General features: G+C 38.6%; 1 protein-coding gene across 1 annotated transcript; it reads right to left on the reverse strand.

The window, feature by feature from the left end:
* Positions 1–7828: 7828 nt before the first annotated feature.
* On the reverse strand, positions 7829–17569 carry LOC131954467 (5'-deoxynucleotidase HDDC2-like). The gene is made up of 6 exons (XM_059318177.1): positions 17410–17569; positions 13969–14093; positions 12919–13021; positions 11895–11963; positions 10770–10908; positions 7829–8922 (listed from the first exon to the last, which is right to left on the reverse strand). The coding sequence occupies exons 1-6, from the start codon at positions 17464–17466 to the stop codon at positions 8651–8653; spliced, it is 765 nt and encodes a 254-aa protein (XP_059174160.1). The 5' UTR covers positions 17467–17569; the 3' UTR covers positions 7829–8650.
* Between the last annotated feature and the right edge of the window lie 1133 nt (positions 17570–18702).

Raw genomic sequence — 18702 nt, forward strand, 5'->3', positions numbered from 1 at the left:
TAACCCACTATTGGTACTGGTAGTAAAAACAAAATGCTAGTCGTCAACAAATATTATTTTCATGCATTACTAAGTGAGTTAAGACCTGGGGGAAGATGTGAAATATGTGAAAGCGATGCTCTGAGGAAATGATCTAGAACCTACCATATAAGTAACAGATTAGAGCAACAGCCCCCTCCCACCCCCTTTAGACTAACCCCTAGTGTGGCTAGTTCAAAAAGCTATAGCCTGGGACCATGTCTTCTATCCCTATTCCACCCGCAAAGGGAAAAAAATAAATAAAAGAAAATGGGGGGGGGGGGTAGTTTAAGTGGGGGTTTTTTTGTTTTTTTTTTTTTTTTTTTTTTTTTTTTTTTTTTTCTTGTATTTAACAAAATGAAACTTACCTACTGCAATTATATTTTAGACGACGATTTTTAAGCTCCCCCCCCCCCCCCCCACACACACACATACACACGAAGCATAAACATAAAAACTATGGATATGTGGACATAAAATGACCGAATTATCTTATCCCCAGGGGCGTAGCGAGGCCGGGTGTCACCCGGTCAGTGTTTCTTCCAGACTTTTTTCTCCGGGGGGGCACTTGAAATCTTCGGGGGGGGGGGGGGTCGGTAAACTTTCTTCGGGGGGGCGGACACTGTTAAAAGTATATATTTTCTATATAAATTATATAAATTTCATTTCGTTCGGGGGGGGGGGGGGGCGGTAAAAATTTTTCGGGGGGGGCTTCGACCCCCCGAAGAGATGCCTGGAAGAAACTCTGCACCCGGTGCGGCACTTAATGGTGTCACCCCCCCCCCCCCCCCCAGAGGCGTAGCGACCTTTCCCGGGTACAGACTTTCGATTTGCACCCCCCCCCCCCCCCCCGTCAAATTTTTCTCTATATACTTTGCTATTTTTTGCCTTGGTGTCACCCCCCTAAGTGGTGTCACCCGGTGCGGTCCGCACCACCCGCCCCACACCCCCCCCCCCCCCCCCCCCTCGCTACGCCTCTGCTTATCCCTAATTAGTAAAAATCCGACCCTGTCCTACGTATTTGGTAGCAAAAAAAAAAGCAAAGACCTGTAATTACAAGCAATAAATACGTAATTAAAAATTGGACTCAAAAATTCATTGAAATTTAAAACTATAGACCTTGGATTGGTGTTTTTTTTTTTTCACCTTGAAAAAAAAGCCCAAAAATATTTTTGTTTTTATTTTATTCACAAGGCCTTACTATTCAACTTTACAAAATATTGAACCGTATTGTGACGCATAAACAATACACGATTGCAAATTTATAAAAATTAGATCTAAATAAATGTGAGATTGTTTTTGTTATCCCTTGTCAACCGAATGCAGATTTTTTTTATTATTAATCTGAACCTAGCGCTGTCACACAGCGATTGAAAACGAGGCTCATTGTCAAACACGGCCAAACAATCGGGGTCATTTCTAATGTGGGCGTGGCCTGTGTGACACGCTCAAAGGCCTTGACGCGGACGCCGTCTAGCGTCTAGACAAGGGAGATAATCGATTCTGCTCCTGCCAAACGACACTGCCGATCTTCTGACACGAGCGCGGCTTTATAACGGTATTAATTATTCCTGATTTTAAGAATCGGTTCTAGTTTCAGAGAATACAAGATAAATAGCCCTGCTGCCTGTATTCTGCTAAAAATTAAATAAAAAGTAGTAGAAATATATTTCTTACTTTACAGATTCCATTTAAATATAACGTATTTTAACTTAGTGTTATTATGCTGGTTTTAGAGTTAGTACTACTAGGTCTATGATTCTTTAAGGATAGTAGTGTCCTGGCATTATTAAATTAACAATTATACAATTATTGCAATAATAGAACTTTTCAAGCTAACATGAATTGGGGCCAAGGAATATTCATTTGAATTAAAAATTAGTTTAAACTTACTACAACAACAAAAAATTCATTTAAAACAAAAAGTTGAAGGGAAACATTATTATAGATTAGTCAACTAAACATTTTCCAAACAATTTTACTGTGTGCCGACATTGTTACCGGCGTTGAAAATATTTTTAAAAAAAAAAACAATTTTAAAATGTAGGCCTAGATTACTTTGAGTTAGGCCGTAGTTAGAGTTACTTTGACTGCGTGTTTGTTTTTTTCGCTTATTTACTTTTTACTTTTTACTAAAAAAACAAAAAAAAATAAAGAAACTAAAAAATCTAAGACTAGATTTTTAAGTTTTGTTGCTTTGTTTTGTTTTTTACATTTTTGCTTAAGTCGCCCCTTCCCAAAAAAGTAATATTGTCTCATTAATCTTACTAGATCTATAATTAAAGCTCATTAAAACCATAAAATGCTTAATTATTTCATTCTTATTTTTTCTTGTAGGTAGGACTACGTGTAGCCTACTTAAACGTCAGCTGCGTTCAAAGTTTAATTATAGCTTTTTCTTGACAGTCTTTATCCCCTACGTCCCAAATCCCGTTAATGTCCCCTACTCTACCAAACAAAATATGTTAATTTAAATTTTCCTAAAAACGTCTCAAACCCCGGACCATTGAATATGACCCGCTTTGGGACACTTGCTCCGAGTGTCACAGCCAACGGCGCACATACCGGCGCGTGGCAGCTCGCGTGCCGCCTCGTGCCGTCGCCCAATGAGCGACCGCACCTGGGCTGTTACTAAATTTAGAACTTGATTCAGGGTTGTTTTTTTTCTTTTTCTCCGTTTTAAATCTACGCTGTATTTTGATTTGTGCGGATTTTCTTTTGAGTAAATTTTAACTGAAAAAGTTTTATAACTTCAAAAACGAAAATAACCTAGATCTAGATCTAAATGAAAATAAGTATCTCATAAACGTAATTCAAGTAAGAAATTCAGGCAAATGTAAATTCTATTGTGATGTGAAACAGCCTGACATTTAAAAAAAAAAACAAAGCTGTTTGCCGGTTTAAAATCTCTAAGTGGCTAATTAAATCACCTCATTTGTGTAAAAAATATATTTATATTCCTATCGCAAATGGAAACACGAGTTTTGTGTTACTGAGAAGATTAAAATAATAATGGAGGATGTTGTTCTAGTTTGCTGGGTTTTGAAAGGTACAGTAGGAGGTGATGTTGGATAGGCTTTTTAAAGTGTTGTTGGGTATTGTGTGGTGTTGGTGGGTAGGTTGTTGTGTGGTGTTGGTTGTTGTGTGGTGTTTTTGTGAAGGTTTTTGTGTGGTGTTGGTGGGTAGGTTGTTGTGTGGTTGGGTTGGTTGTTGTGTGGTGTTGGTGGATAGGTTGTTGTGTGGTGTTGGGTTGATTGTTGTGTGGTCTTTGTGGGTAGGTTGTTGTGTGGTTGGGTTGGTTGTTGTGTGGTGTTGGTGGATAGGTTGTTGTGTGGTGTTGGGTTGATTGTTGTGTGGTCTTGGTGGGTAGGTTGTTGTGTGGTGTTGGCTAGGTTGTTGTGTGGTGTTGGGTAGGTTGTCGTGGTTGTTGGGTAGGTTGTTGTGTGGTGTTGGTGGGTAGGTTGTTGTGTGGTGTTGGGTAGGTTGTTGTGTGGTGTTGGTGGGTAGGTTGTTGTGTGGTGTTGGTGGGTAGGTTGTTGTGTGGTGATGTTGGATAGGTTGTTGTGTGGTGTTGGCTAGGTTGTTGTGTGGTGTTGGGTAGGTTGTCGTGGTTGTTGGGTAGGTTGGTGTGTGGTGTTGGTGTGTAGGTTGTCGTGTGGTGTTGGTGGGTAGGTTGTTGTGTGGTGATGTTGGATAGGTTGTTGTGTGGTGTTGGTGGGTAGGTTGTTGTGTGGTGTTGTGGGTAGGTTGTTGTGTGGTGTTGGGTAGGTTGTTGTGTGGTGTTGGTGGGTAGGTTGGTGTGTGGTGTTGGGTAGGTTGTTGTGTGGTGTTGTGGGTAGGTTGTTGTGTGGTGTTGGGTAGGTTGTTGTGTGGTGTTGGTGGGTAGGTTGGTGTGTGGTGTTGGGTAGGTTGTTGTGTGGTGTTGGTGGGTAGGTTGGTGTGTGGTGTTGGTGGGTAGGTTGGTGTGTGGTGTTGGTGGGTAGGTTGTGGTGTGGTGTTGGGTAGGTTGTTGTGTGGTGTTGTGGGTAGGTTGTTGTGTGGTGTTGGGTAGGTTGTTGTGTGGTGTTGGTGGGTAGGTTGTTGTGTGGTGTTGTTGGGTAGGTTGTTGTGTGGTGTTGGTGGATAGGTTGTGGTGTGGTGTTGGTGGGTAGGTTGTTGTGTGGTGTTGGGTAGGTTGTTGTGTGGTGTTGGTGGGTAGGTTGTTGTGTGGTGTTGGGTAGGTTGTTGTGTGGTGTTGGGTAGGTTGTTGTGTGGTGTTGTGGGTAGGTTGTTGTGTGGTGTTGGTGGGTAGGTTGTTGTGTGGTGATGTTGGATAGGTTGTTGTGTGGTGTTGTTGGGTAGGTTGTTGTGTGGTGTTGGGTAGGTTGTTGTGTGGTGTTGGTGGGTAGGTTGTTGTGTGATGTTGGTGGGTAGGTTGGTGTGTGGTGTTGGGTAGGTTGTTGTGTGGTGTTGGTGGGTAGGTTAGTGTGTGGTGTTGGTGGGTAGGTTGTTGTGTGGTGTTGGGTAGGTTGTTGTGTGGTGTTGGTGGGTAGGTTGTTGTATGGTGTTGGGTAGGTTGTTGTGTGGTGTTGGTGTGTAGGTTGTCGTGTGGTGTTGGTGTGTAGGTTGGTGTGTGGTGTTGGGTAGGTTGTTGTGTGGTGTTGGTGGGTAGGTTGTTGTGTGGTGTTGTGGGTAGGTTGTTGTGTGGTGTTGGGTAGGTTGTTGTGTGGTGTTGGTGGGTAGGTTGTTGTGTGGTGTTGTTGGGTAGGTTGTTGTGTGGTGTTGGTGGGTAGGTTGTGGTGTGGTGTTGGTGGGTAGGTTGTTGTGTGGTGTTGGGTAGGTTGTTGTGTGGTGTTGGTGGGTAGGTTGTTGTGTGGTGTTGGGTAGGTTGTTGTGTGGTGTTGGGTAGGTTGTTGTGTGGTGTTGTGGGTAGGTTGTTGTGTGGTGTTGGTGGGTAGGTTGTTGTGTGGTGATGTTGGATAGGTTGTTGTGTGGTGTTGTTGGGTAGGTTGTTGTGTGGTGTTGGGTAGGTTGTTGTGTGGTGTTGGTGGGTAGGTTGTTGTGTGATGTTGGTGGGTAGGTTGGTGTGTGGTGTTGGGTAGGTTGTTGTGTGGTGTTGGCTAGGTTGTTGTGTGGTGTTGGTGGGTAGGTTAGTGTGTGGTGTTGGTGGGTAGGTTGTTGTGTGGTGTTGGGTAGGTTGTTGTGTGGTGTTGGTGGGTAGGTTGTTGTATGGTGTTGGGTAGGTTGTTGTGTGGTGTTGGTGTGTAGGTTGTCGTGTGGTGTTGGTGTGTAGGTTGGTGTGTGGTGTTGGGTAGGTTGTTGTGTGGTGTTGGTGGGTAGGTTGTTGTGTGGTGTTGGGTAGGTTGTTGTGTGGTGTTGGGTAGGTTGTTGTGTGGTGTTGGGTAGGTTGTTGTGTGGTGTTGGGTAGGTTGTTGTGTGGTGTTGGTGGGTAGGTTGTTGTGTGGTGTTGGGTAGGTTGTTGTGTAGTGTTGGTGGGTAGGTTGTTGTGTTGTTGGGTAGGTTGTTGTGTGGTGTTGGTGGGTAGGTTGGTGTGTGGTGGTGGTGGGTAGGTTGGTGTGTGGTGTTGGTGGGTAGGTTGTTGTGTGGTGTTGGGTAGGTTGTTGTGTGGTGTTGGGTCGGTTGGTGTGTGGTGTTGGGTAGGTTGTTGTGTGGTGTTGGGTAGGTTGTTGTGTGGTGTTGGGTAGGTTGGTGTGTGGTGTTGGGTAGGTTGTTGTGTGGTGTTGCGTAGGTTGTTGTGTGGTGTTGGGTAGGTTGTTGTTTGCTGTTGTTGGGTAGGTTGTTGTGTGGTGTTGGGTAGGTTGTTGTGTGGTGTTTCGTAGGTTGTTGTGTGGTGTTGGGTAGGTTGTTGTGTGGTGTTGGGTAGGTTGTTGTGTGGTGTTGGTGGGTAGGTTGTTGTGGGGTGTTGGTTGGGTAGGTTGTTGTGTTGGTGGGTAGGTTGTTGTGTGGTGTTGGGTAGGTTGTTGTGTGGTGTTGCGTAGGTTGTTGTGTGGTGTTGGGTAGGTTGTTGTTTGCTGTTGTTGGGTAGGTTGTTGTGTGGTGTTGGGTAGGTTGTTGTGTGGTGTTTCGTAGGTTGTTGTGTGGTGTTGGGTAGGTTGTTGTGTGGTGTTGGGTAGGTTGTTGTGTGGTGTTGGTGGGTAGGCTTTTGTGTAGTGTTATTGTGTAGGTTGTTGTATGGTGTTGGGTAGGTTGTCGTGGTTGTTGGGTAGGTTGTTGTGTGGTGTTGGTGGGTAGGTTGTTGTGTGGTGTTGGGTTGGTTGTTGTGTGGTGTTGGGTAGGTTGTTGTGTGGTGTTGGGTAGGTTGTTGTGTGGTGTTGGGTAGGTTGTTGTGTGGTGTTGGTTAGGTTGTTGGTTACTGTTGGGTACTGTTTTTGTGTGGTGTTGGTGGGTAGGTTGTTGTGTTGTTGTGTAGGTTGTTGTGTGGTGTTGTTGGGTTGATTGTTATGTTGTTGTTGGATAGGATGTTGTGTGGTGTTGTTGGAAAGGTTTTTGGGTAATGTTGAAAGATGTAGGACAGGAAATTATCCCTTGATTTGCCGTTCACTCAGATCAAAGCCTAACTATTTCTATTTTGCATGACATTGTAGTTTCTGACACTCAAGACACTGGCGTCAGTAGATGTTAAAGAGTAGAAGTAAACACAAAGTTAAGCACAGACTAGATGACCCATCATATGACATTCCTAACAGAGTGGATGTTTAATTGACAAAACTTACAGAGTATGGTAGCAATGATAGTACCCTATCATCCTTTTCTGGCTGCTGCCAGGTACCAAATAGAGCTGAGTAACTCAAGTCCTTCCTATAATTTTCAGACCACTTGCCTTACAGTAACAGCTGGAGTTATGATCTTTAGACAACAAATACTTTTTAATTTTATTCAGTAAATATTGTGTTTCTATTTTAATGCTGTTTTTATTTTACTTTACTACCAAATGGAACCATTTGCATAGAAAATATATTAATTATGTAAGTAATTTGTGTATAAAATATTGACTTAAATTATATTTTTATATAAAATGTTATTCCTTTTATTCCTGAAAACCAATTAAAACGAACCCTGAGTAGAGCTAGGTACCCAATTAACCTGGAAGAATAGGGTGATCTCTATTGATTGGATACACCTTGTGTAAACCCACAAACTACATCACCTGACCAGACTTAGATTGGAATTATCTTATAAAACATTTCCCTTTTCAAACCAGACAGTCCATGGGGCAAGTGAAGTAGAGTTAACCTGTTTCTGTGACCTTGGCATTTAAAGGGATAGTGTGGTCAGCACTATGCCCAGCCGCCTTTACTTTCCCTAACATAAGAGTTAGGTACCAATCAGAGCTGGGTGGACTCAGAGACGTTTTACTTGAACCCGGATTCAAACCAGTGTTTCTTCCAGACTTTTTTCTCCGGGGGGGGGGGGGGGGGGGGGCACTTGAAATTTTCGGGGGGGGGGGGGGGGTAGACTTTCTTCGGGGGGGGGGGGGGGGGGCGGACACTGTTAAAAGTATATATTTTCTATGTAAATTATATAAATTTCATCTCTGATTCAAACTCGAGACTTTCATGTTAGCAGTCTACCACTAGGCCATGCATTCCCATTGTAAAGTGGATAGCCCAAAACAATCTTGAAAAAGACCAGTTGTCAGAAAGGTACAAGCAGATGGAATGACATGGACCCAACTGAAAAGAATCACCCAAACCTGAGTACAACAGGAGGTCTCGGGTTGTGTATCTATGCTACACCAGGGATCCTCATGAATGATGATTTAAAATTTAAACAAACATGACACAAAAATTTATTTTTATATTTTCTTTAATTCAGTTTTAGACAATTGTCCTGTACTTATTACCAGATATTTAAAGTCATCTCTTGCACAATATAATTTGCAAGAAACTATGACTGTCATAAAATCAATGCCCATATTTAAAATGTCAAACATAAGTGTATAGAAAATAATAAATCTTGACTTATAAAGAATATTCATTAAAATATATTAACAAAGTCAATCAAACAAATGAGTCCAATGGTTTCCTGAGATTCTGGAAGCAGTGTTCTGACAAGTATACTCTAACCTTAAGATGTTTGAATAAAATTATCAATCAGCTGACCATCACCAAGCTCATATATCCAACAATCAATCATTATGTCCACAAAGTTGTATTCTACTCACATGGCCAACAATCAATCATTATGTCCACAAAGTTGTATTCTACTCACATTGCTAATAATCAATCATTATGTCCACAAAGTTGTATTCTACTGACATTGCTAATAATCAATCATTATGTCCACAAAGTTGTATTCTACTCACATTGCCAACAATCAATCATTATGTCCACAAAGTTGTATTCTACTCACATTGCTAACAATCAATCATTATGTCAATAGTTAGGTACTACTCAATTTCCAACAATCAATCATTACATCCATAAAGTTGTGTTCAACTCAATTGCTACAACAATCATATAATTGGCACTATTCTGTCAACATGGTAATTTACCCTTGAATTAAAAGTATTTTTCTTTTAAAAAAAAGACATACATTACATCATTTAGAATTTGGCAATTCTAATTTGACGATATAATAAATGTATTTATTAAGACAATTTATTTACAAGACTAGACTTGAGCGCAGAATATTATACTTTTTCCTCAGGGACTGGATCTACTTTCCTTTTTTTAATCAGTGGGGATGATCTATCTAGCTTCTCTTTTCCTAGAGAGACTGCGCTTTTAGTGGCGTCACTTTTGCTCTGTTTTAGCTCAGCTGAGCTCTGAGTGGCATCACTTTTGCTCTGTTTTAGCTCAGCTGAGCTTTGAGTGGCATCACTTTTGCTCTGTTTTAGCTCCCTCTCCATCTCCAGCTGTTTACACCACCCATCCACAAGTTTTGTGGAGAAAGTGTGTTTTGCTGGAAGACAAACTGCCTTATTATTGTTAGTCCATACTGTCATATTCATATAATTGACTCTGTAATTCTTGCACAAAATTAGGATCGTTAAGGTTGTGCTTCATTAAGGGCATGGGTGGGTGATGAAAACCAAAATAACTAAAATAACCAAAATGCTTATTTCTAAACCTAAAGTGATTTTCAGAAGAAAAAAAAATAAAAACAAAAGATTTTGAAAATGTAATCCGTCACGATTGTTACCAATAAGTATCTCTATAATCCTGCAAGTTTTTATTGAATTCGCATAAGCCATGTTTGAGTTATTTCGATGTTAAAAAGGTAAATAAAATCCAAGATGGCAACAGAATGAAATTTTCGGCCATGATTTAATTTATTGACTTACCTCTGTAAGTCATAACTACATGCTAAATATTATAGCATTAGGTATTGAAAAGCATTTTGGTTATTTTGATTTTCATCACCCGCCCATACCCTTAAGGCTATTGTGTTAAATGAGATTGAAGATAAAGGTAGAAAAATATGTTTTGCTTAAACACAAAACAAGCTTTGTATTTTTTGTGGACAGTTTGGCCTAGCTGTGTGACCAAAACATAAAATTATAAAAAAAATAAATAACTGCAAGATTTGAATCCGGGTTCAAGTCAGTAGACCGTCCCTAAGTCCCCAACTCTGATGGGTACCTAACTCACATTAGGGAAAGTAAAGGCGGCTAATCATAGTGCTGACCACACTTTCCCTTCATATGCCGAGGTCACAGAAACAACTGAACTATACTTCACTTGCCCTATAGGTAAACGGAAAAAAAGTCACAGGAAAAAAAAACACAGAAAAAAAGTCACAGTTTTTGCTAGGAAAAAAAGTCACAGAAAAAAAGTCACAAAAATATTTTTAGAAATATTTTTTTTATTTGTTTAGAATTGTAAAATTTTGTATGTTTCTTGTTGTGGGTTGTATTTTTTATAGCATAAATTATTTATAGACGTTAAAAGCATTATGGTTTATAACAATTGTAAGTAAAAATACTCTAATATAATTTACACAACAATCTCAACTTTTGTTACGTATTTAGTTAAAAACGCGGTAGAAAATTTAACTATAAAAAAAATTTAGGCACATTTTGCCGTAGGCTATTCTCTGGTCGGCCTCTCCTCAGTAGGCATTGTCCGAACATATTTTGTGTTGTTGACGTCATGCGTCAATGACAGCATTTGAACCTTGTCGGCTTTCTTTTTTTATCCTAAGTGTTGTTATGTAATGAGCGTGATAAATGTGGGCAGTAAAGGTGGTTGAACTAAACATCTAAACATAACTATTGTGGCCATGAGTTGAGGGCAGCAAGTCAGACGAACTTACCATTTCACGGTAAATTAATGTTGGTATTTAAAAAAAAAACAGGATTAAAACCGTGGACTTTGGAGCATTCTATTAAGCGCTACTAATCTTAAGTTTAAAATAATTACAATCTACATACTTCATACTAAATATTTTTAGATGAATTATAAAAATTCCTATGCGTATACAGCCTACACACATTACATTACATTTAATTAATCCTAAGTTAATTTGCACTCTCTGAATATTTAATACATAAAAGTATTAACAAGTATCATGCAAATATATATTTGTGACTTTTTTTCTTGTGATTTTTTTTTCTGTGACTTTTTTTCCTGTGACTTTTTTTCTGTGTTTTTTTTTCCTGTGTTTTTTTTTCCTGTGACTTTTTTCCTACAATCGCCCTATAGGCCGTCAGGTTTGAAAAGGGAACTTTACTTACTACTAGATTGGAAGTTAATAACACTGTAAGGCATAATCTAATCCATTTGTAAAATTTAAAAAATTCTAATTACCATTAGTATGATCAAAAAATTCTTGCAAACTTTTTGGTCTATTGTGTAAGTTTTCATACTCATAGGCTTGAAACAACATCTCAAATTTGTCCAGGTCTTTAACAAAGATGGCTTCAGGGCTAGACTGGTTTTCATACTCCTAAACAAATTTTTTTAATATAATAAAGTCATTTCACAAGTTAAACTTCTCTACTTTCATCTTTCATCATGTGTGGTTGCAGCCCTTTGCTCCCCAGGGGCCACAAAGGAACGATGAATGAATGAACTTTCATCTCAATGCTATTTGTTAGGTAGCATCATCCTCCTGACCCAATCCCTGACACTAACGATATTCTGGCACCAAAAAAAACATTAATACAATGATGTATTGTTAGTGAGTATTTCAATGACAAATAAAAGTTAAGCGCACTTTCTGAACTTACAGTCGATTCAGCCGGAAAAAAATTGTACCTAGCTTTTACCCAAAACCTGACTGATCCATCTCAATTTTTTTTTCTGAGATATATTTACCATTTACGTTCTAAATCCACCAAGGCATAATGCAAAAATAATTGTGGGCTCATCTCTAAACATCATAACAAAAAAAAGCATAATATAGAAATGTTAAGAAAAAGAAACTTTAACTCCTTGTTAACATTTTTAAAAACTATGTTTCCGGGGAAGCGGTATTTCTCTTATCATGGGTATCATGTGATTCTAGGGCATGCATCTTCTCAGAACTACTTTTCGGACATATACTACAAACAGGAAGTGAACTCTGAATTTGGGCTAGCAATTTTAAACTTGACCACAATACAAATCTACAAAGGTGGAAGATGTGACACATAGTAAAACTTGAAAAGTGTTGTACTGTTTGAATGAAACGTATTAAACTTGACTGCACACTAGGGTTTTGGTTTTTGCTAATTTGTAATCAGTGTTTCTTCCAGACTTTTTTCTCTGGGGGGTGGGGTGGGGGGTGGGGGGGGGGGGGGGCGGACACTAGTAAAACTATATGTTTACTATATAAACATCTTATTTGGGGGGGGGGGAGAGTTTCTTCGGGGTGAGGCAGAGCCTCCCCTAAGAGATGGCTGGAAGAAACTCTGTTTGTAATGAAGGGTAAAGGTCAAATGATAAACTAACCATCCAAAGCTGGTACATCTCCTTGCCTGCCTCCTCAGATATAAGACTTGAAATATGAGATGTGGCTGTCTGAAATTAGCATTAAAAAAAAACATCTGTCTTACCACGCATTTTGACTTGCGACATGTATACTATACACATCTAGAAAAAAAACGTTGCCATCAATTAACTTTATCAGAACATGTATAGTGCGGCCTACTCACTTATCACAAAGTTTTTTTTCTAGACATGTATAGTATACAGTATACATGTCGCAAGTGTAAATGCTGTGTAAGGGGATGGTGTGATCCATTGGTAGAGTGTTCAGATGCTAACCTGAAGATCTCAAGTCCAGAACTAGGTCTGCACTCAGGAACCATTCAAGCCTCCCCCCACCTTAGCAACCATCCAACCCCTCCCCCCAACCCCATCTCAGCAACCATACAACCCCTCTCCCAACCCCACCTCAGCAACCATCCAATCCCTCCCCCATGGCATCAACCTTCCAACCCCACCTCAGCAACCATCCAACCCCTCACCCCCCAACACCACCTCAGCAACGATCTAACCCCTTCCCCCAACCCCATCTCAACAACCATCCAACCCCTCCCCCCTAATGCCACCTCAGCAACCATCTAACCCCTCCCTCCTACCCCATCTCAGCAACCATCCAACCCCTCCCCCCTAATGCCACCTCAGCAACCATCTAACCCCTCCCCCCAACCCCATCTTAGCAACCATCCAACCCCTCCCCCCAACCCCATCTCAGCAACCATCCAACCACTCCCCCCCAACCCCATCTCAGCAACCGTCCAACCCCTCTCCCATCACATCAACCATCCAACCCCACCTCAGCAACCATCCAACCCCACCTCAGCAACCATCCAACCCCTCCCCCATTACATCAACCATTTAACCCCTCCCACCTAATGCCACCTCAGCAACCATACAACCCTCCCCCCAATTCCATCTCAGCAACCATCCAACCCCCCACCCCCACCTCAGCAACCATCACCAAACATAAAAGTTATGAGGTCAGCCTAACCTTCTCTCTGCAGCTCTTATCCTCCTTGCTGACCCCACACCAGGGAGTTAAATCTCCAACAATACTCTCCGACATGTCATGGACCAAAGCTATCTTAATACACCTACAAAAAATTTTCCCAAAAATTTTTAATCAACTCTTAATGCACACTTAATTATTTATAGAAATGATGCTCAAAATCCATTATTTAAAAAAAATATTTTGAATTAAATTATATTGCATGAAAGTTTTATATTTTGATCTTATTTTATGTTCAATATTTGACCCCTATAGCCTTTTCTCTACAAGACAATAAGTCAACATAGCTTAAGACAGGGGTCTCCAAACTTTTCAGTCCGAGGGCCGCATTAACTATCAAATTTCAGTTCGGGGGCCAGTTTCTTCCAGGCATGTCTTTAATTTTTCTGGGCAAAGTTCCTCAGCCATCACCAACAAACAATTTTTCCTTAGACAAAAAGATCTCCGCGGGCTGGATCAGAGGACTTCGCGGACCGCATCCGGCCCGCGGGCCGTAGTTTGGAGACCCCTGGCTTAAGACATGGCAAGTCTGAAACTTCCTGGGTTACGAATGGTTTACGTATGATTAAAGTTAATTTAATCTCTTTTCTATTTTATCTGAGAGGATGTGGGAACACATACTCTGTAGGGGGAGGGAAGATGCGTAAAAACCACCGTACAAAGATATATGTGACAAAAGAATACAATATATCTTCCAATGAATATATATCTCATGAAGTGCTCATCTTAAAGTTTAGAGCTCCGACCTTCAGCTCTGTTAGGTACCTGACTCACATTAAGGAAACAAAGGCAGCTGGGCATCATGTTGATCGCACTTTACCCCTGAGGTCAATGAAACAGATGAACTCTACTTCATCTGGACAATGTATCTTTGGCACAAACAAGAAAAAGATCACAGTGATGATATTTCATCAGCTTTTTAAAATGGAATCAATATTGTGGGGTTTTTTTACTTATTTTCAACTTCTTCCTGAGTAATCCCTATCTAGTCCACTGTGACAACGCAAAGCAAAAGCAATAGATGTGTCTTACTTGTCTCTATCAAGTCCACTGTTTGAAGGTATAGCAAAAGCTATCATTGCCATTCTGTACATATGGTCACTAACACTTTCAGGGTCCTTTACATTCTTCCTCACCCATCCAGTTCGTTTCACTTGCTGGATGTATAAAATTTTAAAAAAGTCAAAATGATCATGGAAAAAGACAGAAACAAAGTTGTCAACTTTTTAAATTAAATTATTTTCTAATTTTAAAATGGAGTTTTTTTTATTTTCATGAATTGGATTTACCTATTAAATTTAATATTTGTAGGCACCATGTAGTATATGCTTATTGGAAGTAGGGCATTAAGACCTGTCAATTATACCCTAGTCATCCTCCCCCCCCCACCCAAAAATGTCCTTCTGTATATTACCCCCAGACCAAAAATCCAATAGGATGTTACCCCAGCCTAGCAGGTTCATTAAGTAACATTAAAAAAAACTGATTTAAATGTAATATAAATTTTATTATTTAAAAAAATTTCTGGGGCTTATTCTGCACTTTTCCAGTTAATTTTTAATTATAATACACTAAGCAAGAGTCAGAAAAAGCATCAGTCTACTTCAGGCATAATACTAATAGTTTCGCTGTCTGTGTATGTATCTATCTATCTGACAAGAACGCTCTAGAGAAAACACAAGCAATTTAAAAACTTTCACAGTGAAAGGAAAACGAAATATGACGTCACATAGTAGAAAATAATATCAAGGCGGAGAGTGCACACAGTAATATGACGTCATTGATTCTCGAGTAAACATTGAATAAAAAGGCAATTTTGTCCAATCTAAGTATTTTGCGTGAAGAGTTTCTTTCATACAATTCTTCGGGTAGTGGCTAAGTGCGACACCAGTGTTTCTTTCAGACTTTTTCCTCCCCGGAGGGGGGAACTTTTTCTAATCTAGAAAGTGTTTAGCGTGCAGTTTTTTTTTCAAGCATCTCTTCCGGTAGGGGCGAAGCCCCGCCCAGATTCTTCCTTTAGTTTGTATGATCTACAAATGCAATCAGTGTTTCTTTCAGACTTTTTCCTCCCCGGAGAGGGGTGGGGGTACTTGAAATTTTCGGGGGCGGGGGTAGAATTTTCTGGGAGGGGGCGGACACTGGTAGAAGTATATAATTATATTTCGTTGAATGGGACGGTAGACATGTTTTGGAGTGTTTGTGTGGGGGGGGGGGGAGAAAAGGGGGGCTTCCCAAGTAGAGTTGCCTGAAAGAAACTCTAAATGCGACTTTTGTCATGAATGAGATTAGGTGCATGGTTTAGGGATATGCCTATGACTATATTTTGTATAAATTAAAGAACCGAGAAAATAGACAGCACTATCAACCTAGCGCCCGTTGTATCCTTCCTCAACGGGCCATTTTTCTCGTTCTATAGAATTCCAGATTTTTCCCACTTGACCAGGCCAATTATATTACTTATTGAGAATATTTTTTAAAAACTTGATTTTTTAATTTGAAACAATAGAAAGAAGTTGATCAATAAATGGCATATTTCTGGTGTAGTGAAAATCTGCACATAAATTCAGTCGATATTAATACATGTTTGTGGTCGTTGAGCAACTAGTAATACCAAAATTAACTTGAAAGCTCAAAGGTAGAGTTCAAAGTTTGCAGACTTCAAAACTAAATATTATTTTGTCAATATTTTGAGGGCCATAAAATATTTGCAAACATTATATTTCTTTTTTTTCTTCTCTACTTTATTCACCTCCCAGTGGATTAGGTCTGTTCCCAGTTAAATTTTATTTCTGATTAACTTTCCGATTCTGGAAATGTTCATTTCCAGAAAAAAAAATTATTTCCAGATAAATTTCTGTTTCTTTTTTTTAGTTTGATTCCAGGTTAAATACAAATCTGGCTGTATTTTTATTTACTGTTAAATTTCTGGATCAGGTTAAAATGCCAGTTCCAAATAAAGTTCTGTTTCTGGTTCAGTTTTGTAGTTGTTAAGGTTCTGATTTCCGCATCAGGTCAAAATTCCATATGTGGTCAAATTTCAATCTCTGAATAAAGTTGGTTTCCAATTAAATTTTGTTTTCAATTAAATATATGATTCTGATCAAATATTTTGTGATCCGTTTAAAATACAGGTTCCAGATAAAGTTCGGTTGTTTTTTTTTAAACTTCCTTTTTTGTAAAATCTCCAATTCCAGCTAAATTTCTGTTTCCTGTTAACTTTCACAATCTGGTTAAAATGCTGGTTCTGAATAAAGTTCAATTTCTGGTTCGATTGTATTTCCTTTTTCCTTTTCTGGATTTGGTTAAAATTTTAGTTAAGGTTATATTTCTGGTTTAAGTTCCTGTTCAGTTTAATTTCATGTTCAGGTTTTAATCCTGCCTGGGTTAAATTACCAGTACTATATAAAGTTAAATTTCCGATTTCGTTTCAATTTTGTGAGCCAGAACCAGTTAAAATCTCCAGTTCTAGTAAAATTACTGTTTCTGGTTAAATTTTGGTTCCCATTCCGGTTCAGAGGTTTAGGTTCAGGTTGATGTTCAAATGACGGTAAAATATATGGTTTCGGCTAAAGTTCCTATTCCATTTAAAATTTCAGTTTCATTTGAAATACAGGTTCAGTGTTATAGCTCTTTTTCTGAGTAAGTTCTGATTCAGGATAATTTTACATTTCCCAGTAAATTTTCAGTTCTGTTTCCAGATAAATTTCTGGTTCAGAAGTTTAGGTTGAGATTCAGGTTGAGACGGAAATAATGGTTTTGGTGTAGAAAAGAAAAGAAACACTATCAGCCCAGCGCCCATTGTACTTCCCCATCAACTGGCTAAATGTCTAGTATAATAATTATAATAATATAGTTACATTTTTAGAGACGTTTATATAACAATATAGATAATTGAATAAGTAAGTCTAATAATAAAATTAACATTATTTAGGCCTAGACCTAATATTTAAATTAATTAAATTTTTATTTGAGCGTAGTATTTTAAATTTTTATTAGGCTAAACTAAATAAATAATTTAGTTTCATTTTTAGTCAGATTTTAACCACATTTTTTAAAATTAAAATGTTTACGAAACTCAACAAAAATTACTGGATAATTATCTATTTCCGAAGCTATGTCCATATTCACATATATATATATATATATATATATATATATATATATATATATATATATATATATTATATATAAGCAATTACCCGGCTAGTAGGACTGGGGCCCTAATAAAATTTATTTTAAATTATTAAAATTAGCCTACTGTAGTGTTAAATAAATGTTTAGTGGGAGGGCAAGGGCGATCATAGAGTACTCGTCTACAGTCTACACTTCTACAGCATATACGATTGCTAACCCGTAGGGCCGTAGGCGTAACCCGACACTCGACAGTCTCTTCTCGAGTTCAAATTCCGGGTTTGTCACCAGACTCAGTCAACAAGTAGAACGCTGAGTTGAAAAAAATAAAACAATGCTCACTTTGAGTTGCCCGATGAGTCTCATAAATTCAAAAAATTTAGAAACACTAGACGTCATTTTCACAAGATATGTAAAACTAGCAGCTGATAACACCGGCGTATGCACTTGATTGTTTTCTTTCTTTTTTTTAAAACGAATTTTATTATTGTTTACAGTTACTGTCTAGCTCTTTTAATTTGAAAGTTTATAATCTTTTAGTTCTAAAAAATATTTCGTTTCCTAATAAATAAACGTCTAATAAATAAAATGTTGACGAAAACCCATGTAGATTATTGTAGATCTAACTGTAACTTAAACAAATGTATTTATCATTCATCATTTACAAAATAGGTATAAATAATATTAAAATGGTTCATCAAAACTGTAAATATGATTAGGGCCTAGATCTAGATTTATATAATGTGATCTTTTAAAGTGTTTTTTTCATGCCCAAAATTACTTTTTAAAAAAAAAATTAGGCCTATAATCCTGAGTTCCTGAATTTTTTTTTAATAAATTAAAATACCCAAGTGCTTAGTACATTGCCTAGTTGAAGCTTAGATATTTATTATTTTTTTTTTTGCAATTGACAGAAGATTAATAAAACTTTCAACACGTTTTGTGTACAGTGTGTAAGCATTACTCTTGACACTTAGCCTGTGGAAGTCCTTCCGGCAAAAAAAAAAAAAAAAAAAAAAAGCGCTCCCGTTTCGGGTCCGGTGACTTTTACCGTGCCATTAACCTAGAAAGTACTTAAAACCGTTAACTATCATATATTACGTTTATTTTCAAACTTTGGCCGTGTATAAATTTAGTAGATAGGCTCAAATGAGGTTTTATTTTTTTTTCTACTCCATTAGCAACCCCCACCCCCCAATGGTCTACCGCTGTAGACCGCCTTTCTTTCACCCGCTCCTAACCCCTCCTGTTCTCCCCATAAGCTGCTCCACTTAAAGTAAAATAGTCTGCTCATTAGATTGGTGGAAGGCTAGATTATTTTATGAAGATTATCTCACTAAAGTAACTAACAGAATCGTATGAGCTGCGAAACGCTGATGGCTGATGAAAACACTAGGCCTATAGTTTGGGGCGTTTTATGTTGGTTGAGAGACGCTTCGCACACTGAAAACAACCTTGTTTTCTAATTAGGCTAGCCTGCAAAATTGTCTCACTAATTTTTAAAGTTTTTTTTTATTTTTCCCCTCCCTCTTTGGTGACCCTAACGGTCGGAGTTGCAAGATTCGACCACCAATCCACTTTCACTGCGAAAAAGTGTACTAATATTAATAATATTTTAGTCTTACGTAAAGTTAA

This window comes from Physella acuta, unplaced genomic scaffold, assembly GCF_028476545.2.
Source record: "Physella acuta isolate Inbredline_101_S28 unplaced genomic scaffold, ASM2847654v3 ptg001001l, whole genome shotgun sequence".
NCBI lineage: Eukaryota > Metazoa > Mollusca > Gastropoda > Physidae > Physella > Physella acuta.